We start from the raw sequence: 21,546 nt of genomic DNA, 5'->3' as shown, positions 1-21,546 counted from the left end.
CTTATACATCACACACAGCCAAACGGACCCCTCCCTTAGCAAAGGGAAAAAGTCCAGGTGAACATTCTTTCTATACCAGTCAATCCCTGGGGTTGACCTTATCCTGAAAACGTAACCTACTACTATGGGGACATTTCACGACCTTGACTACCCATGAGGGTTTCGCACGGTCGGTAAATTCAAATGTAACCTGGCCACTGTAGCATAAGTATAACGCCAATGCCAACTTCATGTCAGACGAACATTTGCCACATGACGTCAAGGTCCAATGAAATGTGTCAAGATTTAGAAGTCATGAACTCACTAACAAATTTACATATAAAATCTCATACCTGTCTTGCAAATAAACTTAGGATCAGATCCAATCCTTGATACTAAACCTGGCCTTGGGAGCATGAAATGAACAATTTATCCTACTTATCCTATCCTGAAAACTAAATCACACTTCTGCAGTGTGAATTAGATCAATGTCAGATTAGAATATTTGGCTTTTTAAATCATGCAATATTTTCACACAAGGATCTTAGAGACTATTGACTAGGTCTGATTTTTGTACTAAAGAAATTAAAACAAGTATGCTTTTATTTTCAAATGTATATGTTTTCCTATATAACTCTCATCATATATCTAAACAATTATGTTTAAATTATGCGATTTAACCAAATGTATTCACTAACATAACTACCCTGGATTATTGCTGAAACAAAATAAGTAAAATCTATAAAATACACAAAGGAAAACAATCACTTTAGTCATGGCAATTTTTATAATCACAAACAATTTATAAAAAACTTTGATGATCAAAAAGTAGTGTAAAAACTCATAAAAAATAACTATAAATCTATTAAAAAAGCTTTTTATGTATACAAATGAAATAAGCATCTGTAAAGACAAGAGGCTCTCAAGAGCCTGAATCACTCACCTGTAATTTTTTGCTTAAATGTTTCATCCATGATTACTTTTGTTTTTCAATATATATTAATGAGTGGCTTAAAAATGCCATTTAAATGTTCTTTGTATCTGTCATATTTTCTTCAAAAGCAAAAAATGCGTTTTACCCCTGTGTTCCATTTTAGCCATTGAGGTTATGTTTCGTGACGTACAAGGAAATAAAATACAAAACTTATACTAGATACTCTGAAACTCATTCAGCCCAAGTTTAAAGGGCAATAACTCCTTAAGGGGTCAATTGGCAATTTTAGTCAAGTTAAACTTATTCGTAGATCTTACTTTGCTGAATATTTTTGAAGTTTACAGTTTACCTTTATCTATAATAATATTCAAGGTAATAACAGAAAACTGAAAAATTTCCTGAAAATCATCAATTCAGGGGCAATAACCTAAAAATCGGATACCCGATTTGGCTGATAAATTCAGGGCAGGTAGACCTTGACCTAATGAAAACTTTAACTTCCTGTCTGATTTGATCTAAATGCTTCAGTTTTTTTAGATATAAGTCAAAAACTGCATTTTACCCTATGTTCTATCTTTAGCCATGGCGGCCATGTTTTCTGAGGAAACAGAAAATAAAACATAAAATTCATTCTAGATAACCTAAAAATCATTCAGCTAAAGTTTGGTTTAATTTGGTTCAGTAGTTTCAGAGGAGACGATTTTTTAAAGTTAGAAAACATGATAAACAAATTGTGTAAAACGACGACGGCGGTCGACGACTACTGCGGACGACGACGACGGACGCCAAGTGATGACAAAAGCTCACATGTTCCTTAGAAAGGTGAGATAAAAAATAAATGCAGGAAAATAATGCCACAAAAGCAGGATACATCTATTGAGGCTAATGGTTACAATCGGGTAACCTGATCTTCGGATTGGACTTGATTGTATCCCTCAGCTAGCCATGATAAGCGATTACGCTAATGTAACTACAAAAATTAAGCCTCTTTACATTCCTTAATTTGAAATTTCATGATATTTACATTAATTCTTTTCTTTAAAAAATTCCTTAACTGTGAATAGATAAAAGCAAAAACCTTCTGTTATTATTTGGATACATTCATATTATATATTATATAGAATTTATTTCAAATTTAAATAGTACAGGACAGCTTGTAAAGTCAACAGGCACAATATGTGTATAAACAGTGAAACACTTCTATACTTCCACATTAAGAAGCAAGTTGCCTTCACAATTAATTTTGTTGTGGCCTTTCCAGTCACTAAATGTTAAAAATCACTAAAATTGTAAGAAACAACACATTTAGAGAATTTAACATTGTATCAAAGTAAACATTTAAGCAAAATAGAATGTTTATCACGATCTAAAGTTCAATGTTAATGTCATAATTCATAATGTGGTAATATTTTTTCACAACTTTCACTTTTACTATTTGTAGGTTTTGACCAAAACTCTGAGTTGTTTGTAATACAATATTCTTTAAAGTTGAACAATCTTGTGACTTATATTAGGTTACCAATCATTCTGTTTTAGTAAACTGATTCCTCCAACCAGCCTGCTACAACCACCCTAAATGTTTCATTGTTTGCTCTTACCCAAATTTAATTCTTTTAATGCTCTAAGGACAAAATTCCCTTTGCAAATGGTCTCTGATAGAAGTTTTATACATAATATAATAATATACCAAACATTACTTGCTATATGAGATGCATTTAATTATACATAAGAATATGGAAGCGATGTCTTAGCATTGAGCACTAATAAAGCACAAAATAAAAAATATGTATACTAAAACACATGTAAATTGAATAAATGTAATAGTATCTATAACAATTTGTCAGAATTAAAAACAAAAAGAAGAAAAACAAGCACTGAAACAAAAATATGTGCCCATATGCAGGACACCATTTTCCACTCGCACTACTTTATTTCCATGTTTAGTAAACCATATAATATTGGTCAGTCTTTTACATGAATCAAAACATCATGGATGTTGATATTCAGCCAATTTTGTAGCTATTCTGACATTTTTTCTAACCATACTTTTGATAATTTTTTTTTAGGAATATACTTATAAATCTTTTGCAAAAAATGCTCAGGTAAGAGTTCTGCAATTATGTTTATTGCTATTGATTTAAAGATAATTTGTTTTCAGTTAAATGTGTAATAAATTGAATACATAAATTCTTGACCTCAATACCAGTATGATTATCAACTGTCATGATATATTAATATAACTGTCAATTAAGACTGCATTTGACTGGAGTTTAATTCGATTAATACGTACACCTTTCAGTGTAATTGTTTGAAAATCGTAGCAGCTGTCTATCATACTAGTATTGTATCAATAATCTCATTTGCCTAATGCAAGAATGGGAATAATAGCATTTCAAAAAAGTGTGGGAATCAACTTTGATATCAATACACATCTTGAACCAAATTTTATTCAATGACTTACAGGAACATAATATACTGATAAGACACTTTCATTATTCTTAGATCAACTGCCTAAGTTTGATAAATCACATTTTCCACATTAATAAATGGCAATTTAATCTAAATTTTGATTTACATGAGGAACTATATGCAAGTGTATATCTAAAATAAAGAAGTTGTTCGCCCAACATTTTCTTGATTCAAGGACAAATACCATTTTAAAAGTTGGCAGTTGATGATTAAAATGGAGTATAAAGTTTCTGCAAGTCGTAGAAACACATAATTATTTTCATGACATGTCTTCAACTTAGAATTTTGCACCATCTCCAAATCCGGAGTGATCACATAGATCCAGCATGGCTGAATCAGAAAAATATACTGATCACTCAATGCTGCAACCAAAACAGAAACAAAAGTGATCCATCATCAAACAAATATCTTCCCTGAAGTGAGATGTAGCTTCAAATATGAAAAATTATCAAATATGGTTTCTGTTAACATGATTATAAACTTCAGAATTCCACTGTTGTACTAGCATTTAAACGTCTATGCAGTTCAAAAATTGCCAAAATTAGTATTCATAATAATTAGTAGACCTGGGCTCTCGGTCATAAAACTTTACTCTGTACTCAGAGTACAAAACTTGTGCTTGAAACACCAAATCTAGTATTTTGATTGGTTGATTTCTGAGTCTGAGTACAATAATCATGCATGAAAGTTTTATGACTGCAAGGCCTGGTCCTCTAACCAGATGTAGCCATTCCAACGATTTAAAGCAGATATATTTTTTCATATTTTAAAAATTTTCCAAATTTCTACATAACTTCTCATGTGACTAAAAAAAAGTTACAATCCAATCCTTCAAAATTGTCGTTTCCTGGTAGCCTATGTTTAAAAATTATCAAATTGCTGAAAATCATCAGAAATAATGTAGGCTCCTTTGAAACTAAACAAGCTACCAACTGAAACTGCACATCCATATAGGAGGCATATAACTAAAATTGTTAAAATGGTACACAACCCTTCAAAATAGTAGCCTGTATAGTAAGAGTTAATGTTCAAAGCTGAACAACCAATTATATAACAAGCAAAACAATAATATCAGTTCTAGTTTGTTCATAGTACAAAAGTTAAACTAGCCAATAACAAGATTACACTTAAAAGACAAGGTGTAGACTTGTATTTAACTCAGTATTCAAATGACAGCTACTGTTCTTAATAAAAGATCATCAAGGATTTCCAGGTACTCATTTAGGAATTGGCTATATCAAAATATAATGTATATAAGATGTTCTAAGTTTTATTAAATTATGTCCTATATCTAATTCTATGGTTTTGCAAATAATATATGTTTCAGCAGACACATATATATGTCTCTGAGTTTAGTTACAAAATAGAATTACTTTTTAAATTATCTTCATGAGCAAGTTTCAAACATTAGGACTATTATTTAGTCATGACTTGCATGGATAAATAAAGCATCACAATCAATCAATGTAACGTACTTCACAATACATCAACTTGTGGTATACTGTTCCTACCAACATGGCATCCTTATACAAGGAGGCCACTGATGATCCATACAATGTATGACCATTATCACTGAAAACTTCTGTCATCTTGGTCACCACTCCATCTTTCATGTGAAGTTTAATAACCTGGAAATAATAAATCATTACTTGGATGAATCGGTATTGTGTACATAAGGCATTAATTAACTAGAGGCTCTGAGGAGCCTTAACCCCTCACTTAGCAAAACATGAAATTTAAAATCATTAATCAATTTGGCAGGATAAAAAATCATAATTTAAGGACAATACATCCTAGAAGGAGTCAACTGACAATTACTGGATATTGAATGAATATGGATGACATATTTGGACGATTCTGAAATACCAGTAATGTTTTAGCATGATCATAACTAAGAAAGTGATTAAACAATGAATTCCTAGAATTTTTAAATAATTGAAATATTCTTGTTTGTACACATGGTAAATAGTCTGTGATTTTCTTGTGTAAAAATGGTTAATTTTTTTTTATTGATGTAGATATTAAATCTTTACTTGTCTAAACTCAGGGCAACTAAGAGTTGGTCTTGTAAAGATGCTTGACTATGATTTTAGACTGTATGTTGTATTTTGCATGCTTTGGTTATTGTCTGATTGATGTTTGCATTGCTTCCCCTTTAATTCATATCAACGTATTATCTGAACATGAAAAACCATTTAGATGTGTCCAGATTTTTCATGTACATTAGCTGTATGTGATATCCAGATATTTTAAAATTAAGAGCTGCGCCATCGGCGCATGATACGCCCGTCGCTTTTTCAACGAATAGAATTCCATAACTCCTCAATGTCATATCAGAAATTTATAAAAAAAACATAAGGGAGGTTATTCTTATAGATATAAACCAGTCACCAAAGTTTCATGATACTTGCTCAAAGCACTTTTGAGGTATTGTCCAAAACTGGAAAATCCCCCTTTTTTATGAATAAAATCCCACAACTCGAAACGTAAAATCCAAAATTTATAAAGATTGAAAGGGAGCTTACTTCAATAGATAAAAACAATTCACCAAAATTTCATGAAAACTGCTCAAAGTATTTTTGAGTAATTGTCCGAAAACTGGAAAATCCCCCTTTTTAATGAATAAAACCCCAAAACTCAAAATGTAGAATTTCAAATTTATAAAAATCGAAAGGGAGCTTACATCAATAGATTCAAACAATTCACCAAAGATTCATGCAAATTGTTTAAAGAGTTTTTGAGTTTTTGTCCGACATGTTGACGACGGACGGACAGACAACGGTACAGTATACCATAATATGTTCCGTAAACGAGCGTATAAAAAGTATTTCATTGAACCTTCCACACATTAAAGATTACCTGTGAAGAAGCTGGTGTTTCTGGATTATCTAAATGTGCCATAAGTTGCCATAGTATTGGGTGAGAACCAACTAGAACATTACCATCTTTATCTAAAGTTGGGTTGTCTAATGCTGTTTTTGCATTAAATTCCTAAAAACAAAACATTTATCAATATATATTACAGAAAAAAAACAAGCGTTTATTTAAGACACATAAAATTCATTCATTTTCATTATCTTAATATCTTTTTAAAACAAGAATAAGTGTCCATAGGAACCCCACTCGTATTATCACATTTCTATGTTCAGTGAACAACAAAATCGGTGTCAAAACAGTAACTTGACATCTAAATTAAATAGTTCATTTCATTATGAACATATGTTCTATAAGTTTCAAGTTGCTGTTACTAAATTAAAATACCTTAAACCAAAACTTTAATCTGATACAGGATGGACAGAGGGATGCACAGACAGGTAAACATTATACATTAAATGAAGCAATTGGACCTAGATTGCATTTTTCAGAATATTTCATTTGGTTTTTTGTTTGTACTGATGTGACAGCCATGTTCAACAGTGGTTTATAGGGTGTAAACAGATTTCATAAATTCATTTGTGTATCATTTCACTAAAGGCTGGTAAAAAGGAGTCTATTTCACTGAAGACTGGTAAAAAGAAGCTTCTTTTTACCAGTCTTTAGTGAAATGATACACAAATGAATTTATGAATTCTGTTTACACCCTATAAACCACTGCTGAACATGGCTGTCACATCAGTACAAACAAAAAACCAAATGAAATAAAGACTGGTAAAAAGAAATTTTTAGGACTAAATGGTTTTCCAAAAAAATTTCATTAAATTTGACATCAACTTGGTTTGTTTTCAAATAACAGTAGAACACACATATGACAGGCATTGGAATCCTCAACCAATGATTACATTTTAATCTATGTCATTTTGCAAAAATATTGAAAAAACTGACAGTTACATGATTTTCAGAAGGTTTTTTTTATAGAAATGTTTGTCAATTTATTTTTCAGTAACAGTAGCGGTCATTTTTTTATGGTGTTTTGTCATTTACTTTAATTTCTAATACAATGAACCATCAATGTATAATTTACCAAGTTTGAAAGCTATAGATTTATACTACCTTTTTTGATTTTTTAAAACTCACTTTTTGTCATCGTTTTTTCTAACTTTCAGAAATGAAGGTCATATTGGTTGATGGAGAAAGACCAAATGCAATTTTAAAACTCCAAACACTACGGGTTTTGACAAAAATTGGTTCTAACTAACCATGTGGTTTCAAAAGTTAAAACACCCCGTGAAGACAACAGAATGTTACAAGAACAGCTCCTTGAGGGCAACTGAGATAAAAATTGTCACATCATTAAAAACCGCAATAATTTCTGAATTTACAGTATATTCAATTAACTCAGTGACCATGTGACCAATCTGAAAAGAATCAAGTAAAAGAATCTACTAAATCTATTTATTCTAATTACAGTTTTTTCCTACAGATATATGATTTCCTGTACCAAATATGAATAAAATCCTAGAAAATGTAAATTTTTGTCAAACCATGCTATGAAATCATTCATATTTAAAATGTTGTCCAACTCAAAGCTGACAAACAGTCCATAATATCATTACTGTAAATTCAGAAATAATCAAATTATTATGTGCATTTATCAGGGCGAAGAATGGACAAAAATTGTTGATTATTGCAATTTCAAAATCATCTGCATACATTTATATATGCATCAGATTTGAGAATGTGTGTTCTAATTATTGCGATACTCACCCAGTTGTATTATTCACATTATTAAAAACCTCACAAAAATTTCTGAATTTACAGTCAATTCAAATAAATCAGTGATCATGTGACCAATCTGAAAAGAATCACGTACCTGGTATCTACTAAGTGTTCCATTTTTCTGTCTTGTAAAAGTATGAAATCTCTGAGGGATTGTTTCTCCCGTGTACAGATACCTGAAAAAAGAAAGACAAATTAGGAAAAGTACAGTAAATTTTGAAATGTCTGAAGACAGACTAAAATTTTGCAAAAAGGAGTAATAGATATTTGGGAATGGCTGCAGTGTTTTCAAGACATGGAACAAACTTCTTTTCAGTGATGCATTCTACACATAAGTTTGAAATTGCAACGGTCATTTGTCCGTATTTTTAAGTAGAACTGGATTTAATATTTCTGATGCACTAAAATAGATCAAACCTGGAACCAGTGGTACTACAAGTCAGAGCTATGACAAAATGAAAATAACACTTAATCAATTTTATGTGTTCAAAGCGCTTTTCTGGATTTACCTTCATCAGGAACGCTCATCGCCAAAAATTTGAAAGCCACATACCGGTACATAAACAATGAACCACACTAATCAAGAGCTATACACTTAATGGGGCCTTAAGTAATAGCCATATCTTTCTAAAGTCAATTGGAACTTTTGTTTCTTTATAATTTCTAAATTTATCAACGGATAATTTAAGAAAGGACCAACTTAGCATAGATTCAGTGCATCTATGTCCCAATAATAAAATAAAAGCAGTATTTTCCTAGTTTGCTGGAATTTCTTAGTGTGTTACTGTAAATCTACAAATTCATAATATATGCTTTTATGATATATTAATTAGAAAAAACAAGTAAATTGTATGTGTAATAAAATCAATGACAATCGTGCTGTATAAGCCATCCATGATGATATCAATATCAGTCACGGTTTCTAATGCTTTATCAAACCCCTAATCTGCATTATGTCACGTCTCGTGAAAACGTCTTCTTGAGGTATGTAATATCCCTCAAGCCTGCTTTATTGGTAATGACTGAATAATATGTAGAAAATCTCTGACTTCATGGTTTAAACTTGCATAGAAACTAAAATTTTATAAATAAGCGATGAAAAATGTTGTCAAGGTCATTTGACACCTGTGAGATGGAAATGAACACCTTACAGGATTCTTTAGACCAAATAAAAAATGAAAACAGCATGTTATATAATTGACCTTCCATGGTAACAGAGCAAACTAAACATCTTATTTTTAAATTTCTAATTTTTGGAAATTTTTTTTTTAGGGGGGGATTTTTTTTGGGGGGGTTCATACTTTTTTCTTCAAGATTTTTCAAGATTTCAAATTTTTTTTAAAAAAATTTTATTTTGGGGAGGGACAAATTTTTTGGAGGATTTTTTTTTTCATGATTTTTTGGGGTTTTTTTTTCCCAAAAATTTTCCATTTTTCCATTGATTATTTCTGATTTATATATGTATGACTCTAAAGTACGATGGGGACGCTAAAGTACGATGGTCACGCTAAAGTGCGATGGTCTGCGCTAAATTACGATGCCTCCATACGCTAAAGTCCGATGGTCCGCGAAAGTAAAGACGTAAAAACGTAGTTGGATTATGACGTTCACAGCATAATTATCCTGTATCCTGCTTCTATTGGAAGCAAACGGATACATTTAAATCATTGTTTATGTAACTTGCAGTTTACTTTGCGGTCCCCGTTAAAATATTGTCGATTTTATTGAAAAGTAACGTCGGTAAAATAAAGGTACATGTTTTCATGCGTAAATTATAAGTTGTCGGCTAAAACATTAGTTTGTACATTGTAGGAAAATATATAATGCATTTGTACTCACTACGAAAAAGGAGAAAGCTCGGAGAACATTGCCTCTCTCTCTCATTTGAATTAAAGCTTAAACAAATAAATGTTACATATTCCGACAATGAACGATTTTGTAATTGTAATTTACAATGACGAATGTAAGGGGAGGTGTTCACATTAGTGATAGACTGTGTGAACGGCAAGCTACACCAATTATCCAAATATTTCATACGCCCGAATTGTTAAAAATTCATTTACAGGAAATATAGTATTTTGTGATACCTAAATTACCCTTTAAGCAATTATTACATGGTAGGTCTTCTAAATTTAGAAACAATCGCTTAAGCCTACCGGTAAATTATAAAGCCTGTCACATATGTTATACCTTAGCATACTAGCTTTTGCAAAAAGACTATTTTTTAACATCCATGTACTTTAACATTTTAGGCCCTCTAACTTTACCTTTTGGCCCATCGCACTTTAGCGTGATATACCATCGTACTTTAGCAATCAAACAACCATCGCACTTTAGCGTGAGACACCATCGTACTTTAGCGTAGACCATCGCACTTTAGATTGACCATCGCACTTTAGAGTCCTATATATATATAAAAGCAACAAATACTGATATAGCAGGAGATACGCACCAAACAGGGGGTGTAAATTATTATATATAACAGATTAACTAAGTATTGTGCAACAGCACAGTACTGTGCAATAGCAAGAAATCTTCAATTGAAAATAAATACAAATCTTTTAACCAATTTCAATGGGATTAATTTAAAGTCGTTAATTTTTGGGGGTTCTAGCCTTGTATTACTATTTGGGATATTGGGCCCAATTTTTAAATTGGTCTACATTGAGTTCCAAAGGGTCCAAAATTAAACTTTGTTTGATTTCATCAAAAACTGAATTATTGCGGCTATATGACATGCTGAATCTTATTGTGCATTTAGATTTATTATTTTGGGCCCTGTTTTCAAATTAGTCCATATTAAGGTTTGAAGGGTCCAAAATTAAACTTTGTTTGATTTCAACTAAAATTAAATTTTGTGGTGTTTTTTATATGCTGAATCTAACCATGTTGTTAGATTTTGGATATCAGACCATACTAGGTAAATTAAATGTCCCATTTCAATTTTTTAAGATCTTTGACCACATTTATTTTGTGTCAGAAACCTATATAATGTCAAAAATTTGATCACAACCCAAATTCACACAGTATTAGCTTGAATATTGTGTCCAAACTTGCCCCAACTGTTCAGGGTTCGACCTCTGCGGTCGTATCAGGCTGCAATCGGCGAAGAACTTTATTCTGACTTGGTTTGCAAGTACAAATCAACATCTAAATGAAATCATACCAAAATATTAATATGATGGTTTGAAGTGTTCCCTTAATTAATGCAGTTACTTCACTTGATTAATGTTTATCTAGTACAAAAAGTTACAGTCAAACCAGCTTAATAGACCACCTGTATTAAGCAAAAACCTGCATTAAAAGGCCGTTAATTTTAGATCCTTCTGTAGTGCATTTCATATAAATTTAACCTCACTCACAGTATTAAAAGACCACCTCATTTGTTTGCTCTCGCTTAAGTGCATCGTCTCTTCAAACAGATTTCACTGTATATCTTATCAACAAAATTAAAAATTGTTTTTCTTACTTTTGATCATGTGATAATATCAGACCATTTATAAGCACAAATCCATCGTATTGTTTGTGGTATGCTCTTCCATCATAATATATCAGATTTGCATAGGCTAATGGTATGGAAATCTCTAATACGGAGAGTAATTGATTCCTACTGTAGGCAGAATTTGTGAAGTAAAAACTATTTTCACTGTCCATTGCTACATCATTTACACTGAAATAAAATTAAAAGGATTTATACTAAACCTAATGATATACATGTATACATTTAAATTGAGAAATAGTTCTTGACGTTTGTATATATTTCAATGTAGGTTAAGGCATCATCAATTAATTCCAATTCATGACATTCATTCCAATAAAGTTTAGAAGTACAGGGGTATATTTGCATGAAAATGGGATCTCCAGCATTAAAATCTGATTAAAAGATTTGCCGTTTGCAAATATCAATTATCCTATAAAAATAATTTTAAAACAATTTGAACCTTTTAATTCATTTCTGTTGGAGAGAATAATCTTTGTTATCATTTAAATGTCAAAGTTTTAAATCAAATCCATATGCTCTAGATATTGCACTAAAAGGAAACACACTAACTTCTTTCTATTTATCTTCCTCCTGTGTATAGGAGCTATATTAGCTATAATTGATTTCTAATTACATGTTTAGCTGGGGTTTATGACATTCATCAATAAAAAGTAGCGTGAATAAAACAATAACAGGGCATTGCTTTAGAAAGATATTTAATTAATGATAAATATTAATATAATTAATAAATACAGGATACTCAGTAGTACATGTACCGGTATATGTTTTGGTATATAAACAAAAACTCTAAATACTAAAAGTGAACCGAAAAAAGTTTGTACGCATTATGACCTGACATTTTCTTCTTCAATGCAAGTCATGACCTGCATTTTCAGTTTCAGAGGTTGACAGGTATGAATCGGCAATTTGTACATTTTGCTTTTGATCTTACTGCCTAATATTTTTTAGATCATGGACAGGTTTTGATACTGGAAAATATCAGGCAATGACGTCATGTATCAGTGCAACAACGTCACATATGTATGTCCAATCCGCATCAATTTATCAATGAAGTGCACGCAACTTCATTCAAAAAACCAAACAATGATCACAACATTTTTGTACGAATAAACATAGTTTTACAAACTATTTTATTATATGCAACCAAAAAAACATACAGTTAAAACAAAATGCTAATACAAAGAATAATAGTATTTTAATTTTTTTATACTGACTTCATCAGCTCGAATATCACCTCACCCTAGAAGGTCTGCTTGATAAGTCAGTATCAAAAACAAAAATGTCATTATTCTACATGTATGTATTTGTAGTGGTGTGAAAATAGTGTACAAATTTCTGCTACCAATAGTTATAGGACTTCACAAAAATTTTATAACATTCAATCTTTATTCTGTAACTATAAACATGAAGTACTTTGACAAAAAACATCTCTTTCTGCTTGACACTGAGTTATTGTATGTGGAAAAGTATTGAAATATGTTTTTTGTTTAGTTTTACCTCAAACATCCAAAAATCAAACTAAAATAAATTGAAAGGTAAGTCATGAAGGTATATTTTGCATATTTAGAGAGTGCATATCAAACCTGACATTGTGTCAAATTTGCAAGAAAAAAACCGTGTAAGATCTCTTATCGATGTTCCCACTGTCAGTATCACTCTGCTCAGCTCTTCACAAAATTGCATATCACAGCTTTGTGACGCCAAATACGTTAAACCTGGACTAAATAACTTTGACCACGGACATATCACAGATGTTATAATGAATGAACCAACGTTGATAAGTTTGATCCGAACTTATCACGTCATCTTCAGGTTTGCTGGTGAAACAAAGAAAAGCACTTGTCTATCATGCAAAATACACAAATACAATCCGATAAATCGATTATCTGGTTGCCTGCATATTGATATTGTGAAACATCAGCTGCAAGTCACAATATGAACCTTTTTTCAAGTGAGCACAGCGAACGAGATAAAGGCTTCATATTGTGTCGAGCAGCTGATATTTTACAATATCAATATGATGAAAATTGTTGACAGATTAGTGATACAGTAGATAAATTACTTAAACCTCTCGGCCACCGTTATCTACTGTAAAAGGAGGAGTTTCATAAACAAAATGCCTACCTCATTTTTCAAGTTTGCAAATATGGTTATGTTCATATTTTGCTCAGGGAAACCCCAACACATCAATTAAATCATGAAGTAAATCAGAAAGTTCTCAATGCCATAAGGATTGAAAGTTTGAAAGATTCAAGGAAACCCAGACTGTGTTTAATATAAATAAGAAGATATGGTATGAGTGCCAATAAGACAACTCTCCATCGAAGTCACAATGTATAAAAAGTTAACAATTAAAGGTCAAAGTACGGCATTCAACACGGAGCCTTGGCTCAAACCAAACAGCAAGCTATAAAGGACCCCAAAATGACTAGTGTAAAACATTTCAAACAGGAAAACCAACGGTCTAATGTATATAAAAAACGAGAAACGAGAAACACCTATGAACCACACCAGCAAACGACAACTACTGAACAACAGGCTCCTGACTTCGGACAGGTGCATAAAAAAAGGTTTTAACAGGTGCCAACCTTCACCCTAACCTGAGGCAGTAGTATAACATTACAACATAAAAAGACACACTATAAAATATCAATTGAAATGGCTTAACTCGATCAAAAAGACATATAAACAACACAAATGTGTCCATAGTACACGAATGCCCCACTCGCACTATCATTTTCTATGTTCAGTGGACCGTGAAATTAGGGTCAAAACTCTAATTTGGCATTCAAATTAGAAAGAAATTATAGGGAACATGTGTACTAAGTTTCAAGTTGATTGGACTCCAACTTCATCAAATACTACCTTGACCAAAAACTTTAACCTGATGCGGGACAGACGGACGGACGAACGAACGAACGGACGAACGGACGGACGAACGAACGGACGCACAGACCGAAAAACATAATGCCCCTAGGTGGCACATACATACACTGAACGAATAAGTTTGATCTATGACATCTATCTTCAAGTATGAATTATGGATACAAAGTGCAAACGGAATAAATGTTTAACTCTTGATCATTAAATGTAAAATCCATCAAAATCACACTTGTCACTTGTTTATAGTCCATTACATTATGTAAAATAAATAAAGATAAAAAAGATTCTTTGTCAAGTTGTCAAAATACCAAAATGCTGATCATTTTTACCTATTGTGTCTGTTTGTTTTGTTCATGCATCGTTGCTAATATAATGAAATTTGATGCGACTGAAGTGAGAGGTTTAGCTAGCTATAAAACCAGGTTTAATCCACCATTTTCTACCCAAGAAAATGCCTGTACCAAGTCAGGTATATGACAGTTGCTATCCATTCGTTTGATGTGTTTGAGCTTTTGATTTTGCCATTTGATTAGGGACTTTCCTTTTATAATATTCCTCGCAGTTTTTTTTGTGATTTTTGTGATTTTACTTTTTTCAGAAAACAATAAGAAAAAAGACAACCTTTTCTACGATTATTTAGGGCAAACCTATTGAAAGGTAGATCCCAAAACGTACAAGAGAAAACTTGACCTGTCTTTTATGGTTAAGGAAATTGTGTTATAATCAGTTTAAAAGATAATCAAGGGGCAAACAACTCTTGAAATATGGTTATATCAAAACTGCCAAAATCAAATTTGACCTGTATTATATGGTATATGATATGCTGACTTAAATTATCATCTTGAAACACCTAACCCCCCCCCCCCCCCCCCCCCCCTCAATAAGGTGATGTCTGAATAAGTCTTCTATTTAATACTGGAACAGTTTTTATCTTTTGTGTGGTCAAAAATGCTTACAAATGTATACTTGGGTCTCTGTAAGTGTGTACATGCTTCAGCTGTTTATCTTTAGCTATGAACAGGAACTTTTCTATAGTATCTCCTGTTGATCCATGATTAACCACCATAACTGTTACTTTATCTTCAAAAACATAAATGATATAAATATTTTGAGGTTGACCTTGACATATATATTGTAAGCACACTAGTCTATCACTAAAGTTTGTATATTGACATATTTATGTCCTTTTTAATTTTATAGTGTGTTGGTGGGTTGGTTTATCATTGATGCTTACGGCACCTTCTACTGTTCATACAAAGACATAAATAAAAAAGGCCTAAACGGACAATTCAAAGCACAGAATCTTTCTAAATAAGGGAATCAATATATTTGTAACTTCCAGTTTTCAAATTTCTGTTAACATTGTATAATTGGATGGCTGTTTGTGTTCCCTGTATGCTAAACACTTTTTCATGCAGTCTGCACCAAAATTATTTTCAACTACTAGTCGGAAGACCGATTTCCGTCATTTTTCTTATGTGTCCAAACAAAGTTTTTCAAATACTTACCAGTCCCAATAAAATTTTACTAGTTTGTGTCATAACTTTTTTTTTTAAATTGCCCTTAATAATATTATGTGATAAGCATTACAACAAGATAAAAGAGTAAACATCTAATTACCAAATCCCAGTAACAACATTTGTGTATCAATGCACATGGACCTATTTAAATTTTACAATGACACCTCAGCAAAACTATATTTTCAGCTCTTAAATATTATTTGACAGTAGTTATGAATGGTGGGGGCCAGCTGAAGGGCGCCTCCGGGTGCGGGAATTTCTCGCTGCATTAAAGAACCATTGGTGGCCTTCGGCTGTTGTCTGTTCTATGGTCGGGTTGTTGTCTCTTTGACACATTCCCCATTTCCATTCTCAATTTTACTATTACTTTCTGTGACGGTTGTAAGCCCAAGACAATTTTCAATTTGGTATAATCACACTTTTGAAATTTTATAATGCACATTCATAACAAATTTTTTGAGGTCACTTAAAAAGACTGCAGTGCCTGAGGTACTCCATTGAAAGGTATAGTAATTAAATCAGACCCTACCACTAGATTAAACGGCAAAATCTTGACTTAGATGTTTGCATAATTTACCTTGGTCTTTCCATAAACTAATGCCATGAGGACCAAAGTCAGACTGGTTAAACTGGTCCCCAACAATTGTCAGTTCTACTATGCCTTTTTCTGGTTGATTAAAATCAAACAAATATATTCTTCCTTTTCCATTGTGCTTCTTACGGTATTCATGAGCTGTAGGAGAAGTTGTTGGCATAACAAGGCCCTGAAAAACACGGAATTATTATTCATGAAGAGAGAGTTATTTCATACTAAAATAGTAATTTCTTATTGAAATTAATAGATTTAACTTTTGACCCCAACTCGAACCTTCTTCTTTAATTTTCTCTAAATTTTAAACTTCAAAGTAATACGTATCAATTTTGATTACCCCGGTATGCATTTTCAAAAACTTTGTGACATTTTAGTTACTCACAAAATTTGAGGTTTTGTTTTTTCTTAAATAAGTTAAAATAAAATGTCTCGTACTAACTGATGTCACTGAAAGAGATCTAGACTCATGCACTTGGGAGTCCAATTCTAATAAAGAGCTGCGCCATGAGCGCATGATAGGCCCGTCGCTTTTTCAAAGAATAAAGTTCCATAACTACTCACTGTCATATCAGAAATTTATAAAAAAAAAAACTAAAGGGAGGTTATTAAAATAGATATAAACCAGTCACGAAAGTTTCATGAAAACTGCTCAAAGTACTTTTGAGTTATTGTCCGAAAACTGGAAAATCACCCTTATTTATTGAATAAAACCCCATAACTCGGAAACGTAAAATCTAAAATTTATAAAAATCCAATGGGAGCTCACTTCAATATATATAAACATTTCACCAAAGTTTCATGAAACCTGCTCAAAGCATTTTTGAGTTATTGTCCGAAAGACTGGAAAATCCCCCTTTTATACTGAATAAAACCCCATAACTCAGACACGTAAAATATAAAATTTATAAAAATCGAATGGGAGCTCACGTCAATAGCTATAAACAATTCACCAAAGTTTCATGAAAACTGCTTAAAGCATTTTTGAGTTATTGTCCGAAAACTGGAAAATCCCCCTTCTTTAGTGAATAACACCCCCATAACTCGGAAACGTAAATCTAAAATTTATAAAAATCGAAAGGGATCTCACGTCAATAAATATAAACAATTCACCAAAGTTTCATGCAAATTGGTTAAAGCGTTTCTGAGTTATTGTCCGACATGTTGACGACAGTGGTATACCATAATACGTCCCGTACCGTAAACGGGCGTATAAAAATTCTATTTCAAACAATGACCTAGTATTTTTTCCATTTTGAAAACCCATTTTGCCAAGTCAGGCTATCTGGACAAGTGTTGTTTGTGGTTGTTTGTCTTTGTATGATGGATTTTTTTAAATAGTTAGATGTTGGTGTGGTCCCCTGACTAGTCCAGTATTTTTAATGATTCCTGTTAATTAGCCTTTAAACATAATCTGCAAATTGTCTCAATGTATAGCTCACCATGACTGCTGATCTACACAGTTGCCACAATAATTTAAACAAACAATTAGGGCAAGAACTAAGAATATTGCCATACTTACTGATGTAATAAGTGTTAAACCATTAGGTAATGTCTCCATGTCCTCATATCCAATTCCTGTAATCAAATATAATAAAATTGAAGTATTTTTACTAAAGCTGTCTGCTATTGGGGAAAAAAAACATTTCAGAGTACAAAATATTCGGAAAGAAAATTTCGATCATACTTTAGAAGACGACTGGGTTCTATGCAGGCATAAGTTTCATTTTATTACTAAAAAAACAGTTTTATTAGTTCAAAGTAAAAAATTCCAGACAAGATCAACCAAACAATTATATCTCAAGCAGTTGAACATATTTTGTTTAGTTGATATACAAAATTTTGATAAAATTAAAGGATGCTGGAGTTGGTCCAGATTGTCAAATAACTACTATTTCTACGTACCTCGCTAAAACACTTAAAACAAAATTAATACACATTAATGCCTATGACAGAAGTTCATTAAAGATTTGATGAATGTCGATCCTAAATAGAAGTTGCACCAAAGTTTTAAAACAAAGTCTATGATCCCTATCAAGACTCCTATTTACCAAAATACACAGGTACTTACATGTAGGCCTCCCTTTTGCTGAAGCAAGTTTTTAAAAATAGAACAATCGTGATATATTGTATCAATTTGATAAATACATTACCTTCTCCAGGAACAATTCTGCAGGGTCCTGGTGTATGGTTATACACATGCTTAAATATCTCAAGGGTATGTCTGAAAAAAAAATATATAAAAAAGTATATTTTTGGGGACGTTTTGTTGTGTTTCATCACTGGAAAATAAATTATGTACAAATTTTTAGTTATGTTGATACAGGTTTATGCATCTATTCAGGTACCTTATCCATTGTTTAAAAACTATATCTAATGCCATCATGATTACGGTGTTTCATAGAGAGATAAATGGTAAATACATTTGACAAATCCTCCCCCCGCCCGCCCCCCCCCCTCCCCTTCCAACCCCCCCCCCCCCCCCCCCCCGAGAATTTACTTTTTACCTTGCCCTACTCCCCCCCACCCTTGCCCTACTAAAATACTGTTTTAACAAAGGCACTTGTTTCTATCAACAGGAAGGTTGACTATCAATTGATAATTGAATGCTTCTTTTTATGATTTTATTGGTGTGCAAAATGCATTGACCGAAACCACATTTTGTTCTAAAACTATGCACACAATCAACACTTTTTCAACCCTATAAAACTATAAAAAGAAGCATTCATTTCTTATAATTACATTTCTATGAATCAACCATGAATTAATATAGTCATATCAAGCTTTTCATACATTGTTATAACATTATCACGGATAGCATGTGCAGTCATAGCTGTTGTATTTTATACGGAATTGGGAGTGCTTTACGAGTGTTATCAACCAATCAAAATAACGGATTCTAGTGAAACATACATGTAATGTAATTATTGTACTACAAACAAATATGTATAAACATGTGTAGTGTTAAAGAAAAATATTCAATAAAATGATTCATATAAGGTAGGGAATTGTTAACATTAAGTTACTAATGGTAACAAAAGGTGTCCAAAGAGGAGACGGTATGATGATGATGACGATGATGATCTTCATTGGCCTCCTTCTATTATACATTTGATCATGTTGATAGTCCACTTCCAATACAGTACAATATTTGTATCGTACTTTTTATTATCAATAAATATCATACTGTTTCATCGGATAATAATCCTTTATAGTCTCTTGTGCATATACACATATATCTTATATAGGTGATAGTAAAATTATTAAAACTTAGAATAATCATGCTGTATATGTATGGAACGCCACAGCTGTCTTATGTAGAACTCTGATATTACGTTATTTTGTTGTTTTATTATAACTTGATGATATTTTGTCTTTTCACAATATGGTTTTGACATTACGTAATGATGTTTTGATATAACTCAATATGGAATAGTCATTACTTAATGATATTTCGATATTACACGATATGGTTTCGTATTGACTTGATATAGTTTTGTTATTACTTAATATGGTTTTGTCGTTACTCGATGTGGTTTCACCATTATTAAATGTGGTTGTGTCATTTGGCAATGTGGTTTTAACATTACTTGATGTGTATGTGACTTAACGTAATGCAGTTGTTTCATTACATGATGTGGTTTTGTTATTTCGTAATAATGATTTGCCAATTCTTTATATGGCTATAACATTACGTAATGATGTTTCAATTTGACGATTTTACACTACATGATGTGTTTGTTTCAGTATTTGAGGTTGTACAGTCATTCTTTGATGTGGTTATAACATTACTTGATGAGGTAAAACCACGTGACCATTTTGGAAAAATTTGTTCTATTTTTAAACCGATTTCCAAATGTCGTTTGTTTAATGTGCTTTGGATGAGTATCGCTATCCATTGAGTTAAAGTTCAAATTAAAGTTCGAGTTGTTGTTCAAAGGTATGAAAAAGGGGAACGGCAGACAAAAATAAGAAAAAAGTACCAAACAATTAACAATATTTCGGATATAAGGGGGATATCCCCAAACCACTTGGTCTTGCCGTTTATTTCCTAAGTTCTCAAATGGAAGCAGTATTATAATAAATTTGTAAAAGATTCCACGGAACCCTGTGTCTCGCCTGATATTGCTGCTGTCATTGTAAAAGCGTAATGTTGACTGTACATTTATCGGTAAAAACAAAATTAAAAAAAAAATGTTTTCTGTAGATGCTTTATCTTGATCTTGAAGAATAACTCCTATACATATTTTATAACAATTCATGGAGGTTACAAATTTATCATGTCAGAACAGTTTAATTCGGTAATATTTAATGCAAAAAAAAAAACCTTATATAAAAATAAGAAAATGTGGTATGATTGCCAATGAGACAACTCTCAACCACATACCAAATGACGTAGAAGTTAACAACTATATGTAGCTGTATGGTCTTCAACAATGAGCAAAATCCATACCACATAGTAAGCTATAAAAGGTCCCGAAATAAAAAATGTAAAAACAATTCAAACGAAAAAAACCTGACGATCTAAATGATGAAGACGCCGACGCCACTACCGACGACGGAATATAGATTAGTTGTGTATCACTGCCGCTACATTAATGTCGCAGGCTCGACACAAATCAAAAGACTTGTACTTTGTTGTCAACAAATGAGACACTTTAAATCAACTCACAATAAAGTTACAGGGAAATGGGGGGATCGGACTAAGCGACAAAGCATCAATTCTATAAAATAAGAATTCTCCAATTTTGTTTAGCGTGTATGATCATTTGAACATATACGAATATCAATCTTTTATTTTAATAAATTGCATTCTCTGATATACCTCGCACTTATTGAAATGAAAAAACAAACTTTTTGGAATATCTGTTTCACAGGTGGCGACGGATATGTTCCAGTTGTCGTAACCACAATCCTGTAATTTTTTCCTCGAATGTGAACTACCAAATAAAACCAAATCACTGAGTTTGTACTTTCACGAATAACACGACGGGTGCCACACGTTGAGCAGTAT

General features: G+C 32.1%; 1 protein-coding gene across 15 annotated transcripts in view; it reads right to left on the bottom strand.

The window, feature by feature from the left end:
- Positions 1 to 564: 564 nt before the first annotated feature.
- The window catches only part of LOC127698684 (serum paraoxonase/arylesterase 1-like), a 244,324-nt gene continuing 223,342 nt past the window's right edge, over positions 565 to 21,546 (bottom strand). For 3 of the 15 annotated variants that reach the window (XM_052202301.1, XM_052202300.1, XM_052202299.1), the window contains exons 2-9: positions 18,686 to 18,756; positions 18,055 to 18,110; positions 16,521 to 16,707; positions 15,380 to 15,503; positions 11,508 to 11,708; positions 8,133 to 8,214; positions 6,242 to 6,373; positions 565 to 5,010 (exon numbers count right to left, since the gene is read on the bottom strand). In XM_052202301.1, the coding sequence (XP_052058261.1) occupies positions 4,840 to 5,010; positions 6,242 to 6,373; positions 8,133 to 8,214; positions 11,508 to 11,708; positions 15,380 to 15,503; positions 16,521 to 16,707; positions 18,055 to 18,110; positions 18,686 to 18,756 (1,024 nt within the window). In that variant the 3' untranslated portion in view covers positions 565 to 4,839. The remainder of the gene's footprint in view (positions 5,011 to 6,241; positions 6,374 to 8,132; positions 8,215 to 11,507; positions 11,709 to 15,379; positions 15,504 to 16,520; positions 16,708 to 18,054; positions 18,111 to 18,685; positions 18,757 to 21,546) is intronic. The other 12 variants (XM_052202307.1, XM_052202304.1, XM_052202302.1 and 9 more) reach the window with 7 other exon arrangements.

This window comes from Mytilus californianus, unplaced genomic scaffold, assembly GCF_021869535.1.
Source record: "Mytilus californianus isolate M0D057914Y unplaced genomic scaffold, xbMytCali1.0.p SCAF_4, whole genome shotgun sequence".
NCBI lineage: Eukaryota > Metazoa > Mollusca > Bivalvia > Mytilida > Mytilidae > Mytilus > Mytilus californianus.
This window is presented reverse-complemented; position numbering and strand designations above follow the sequence as displayed.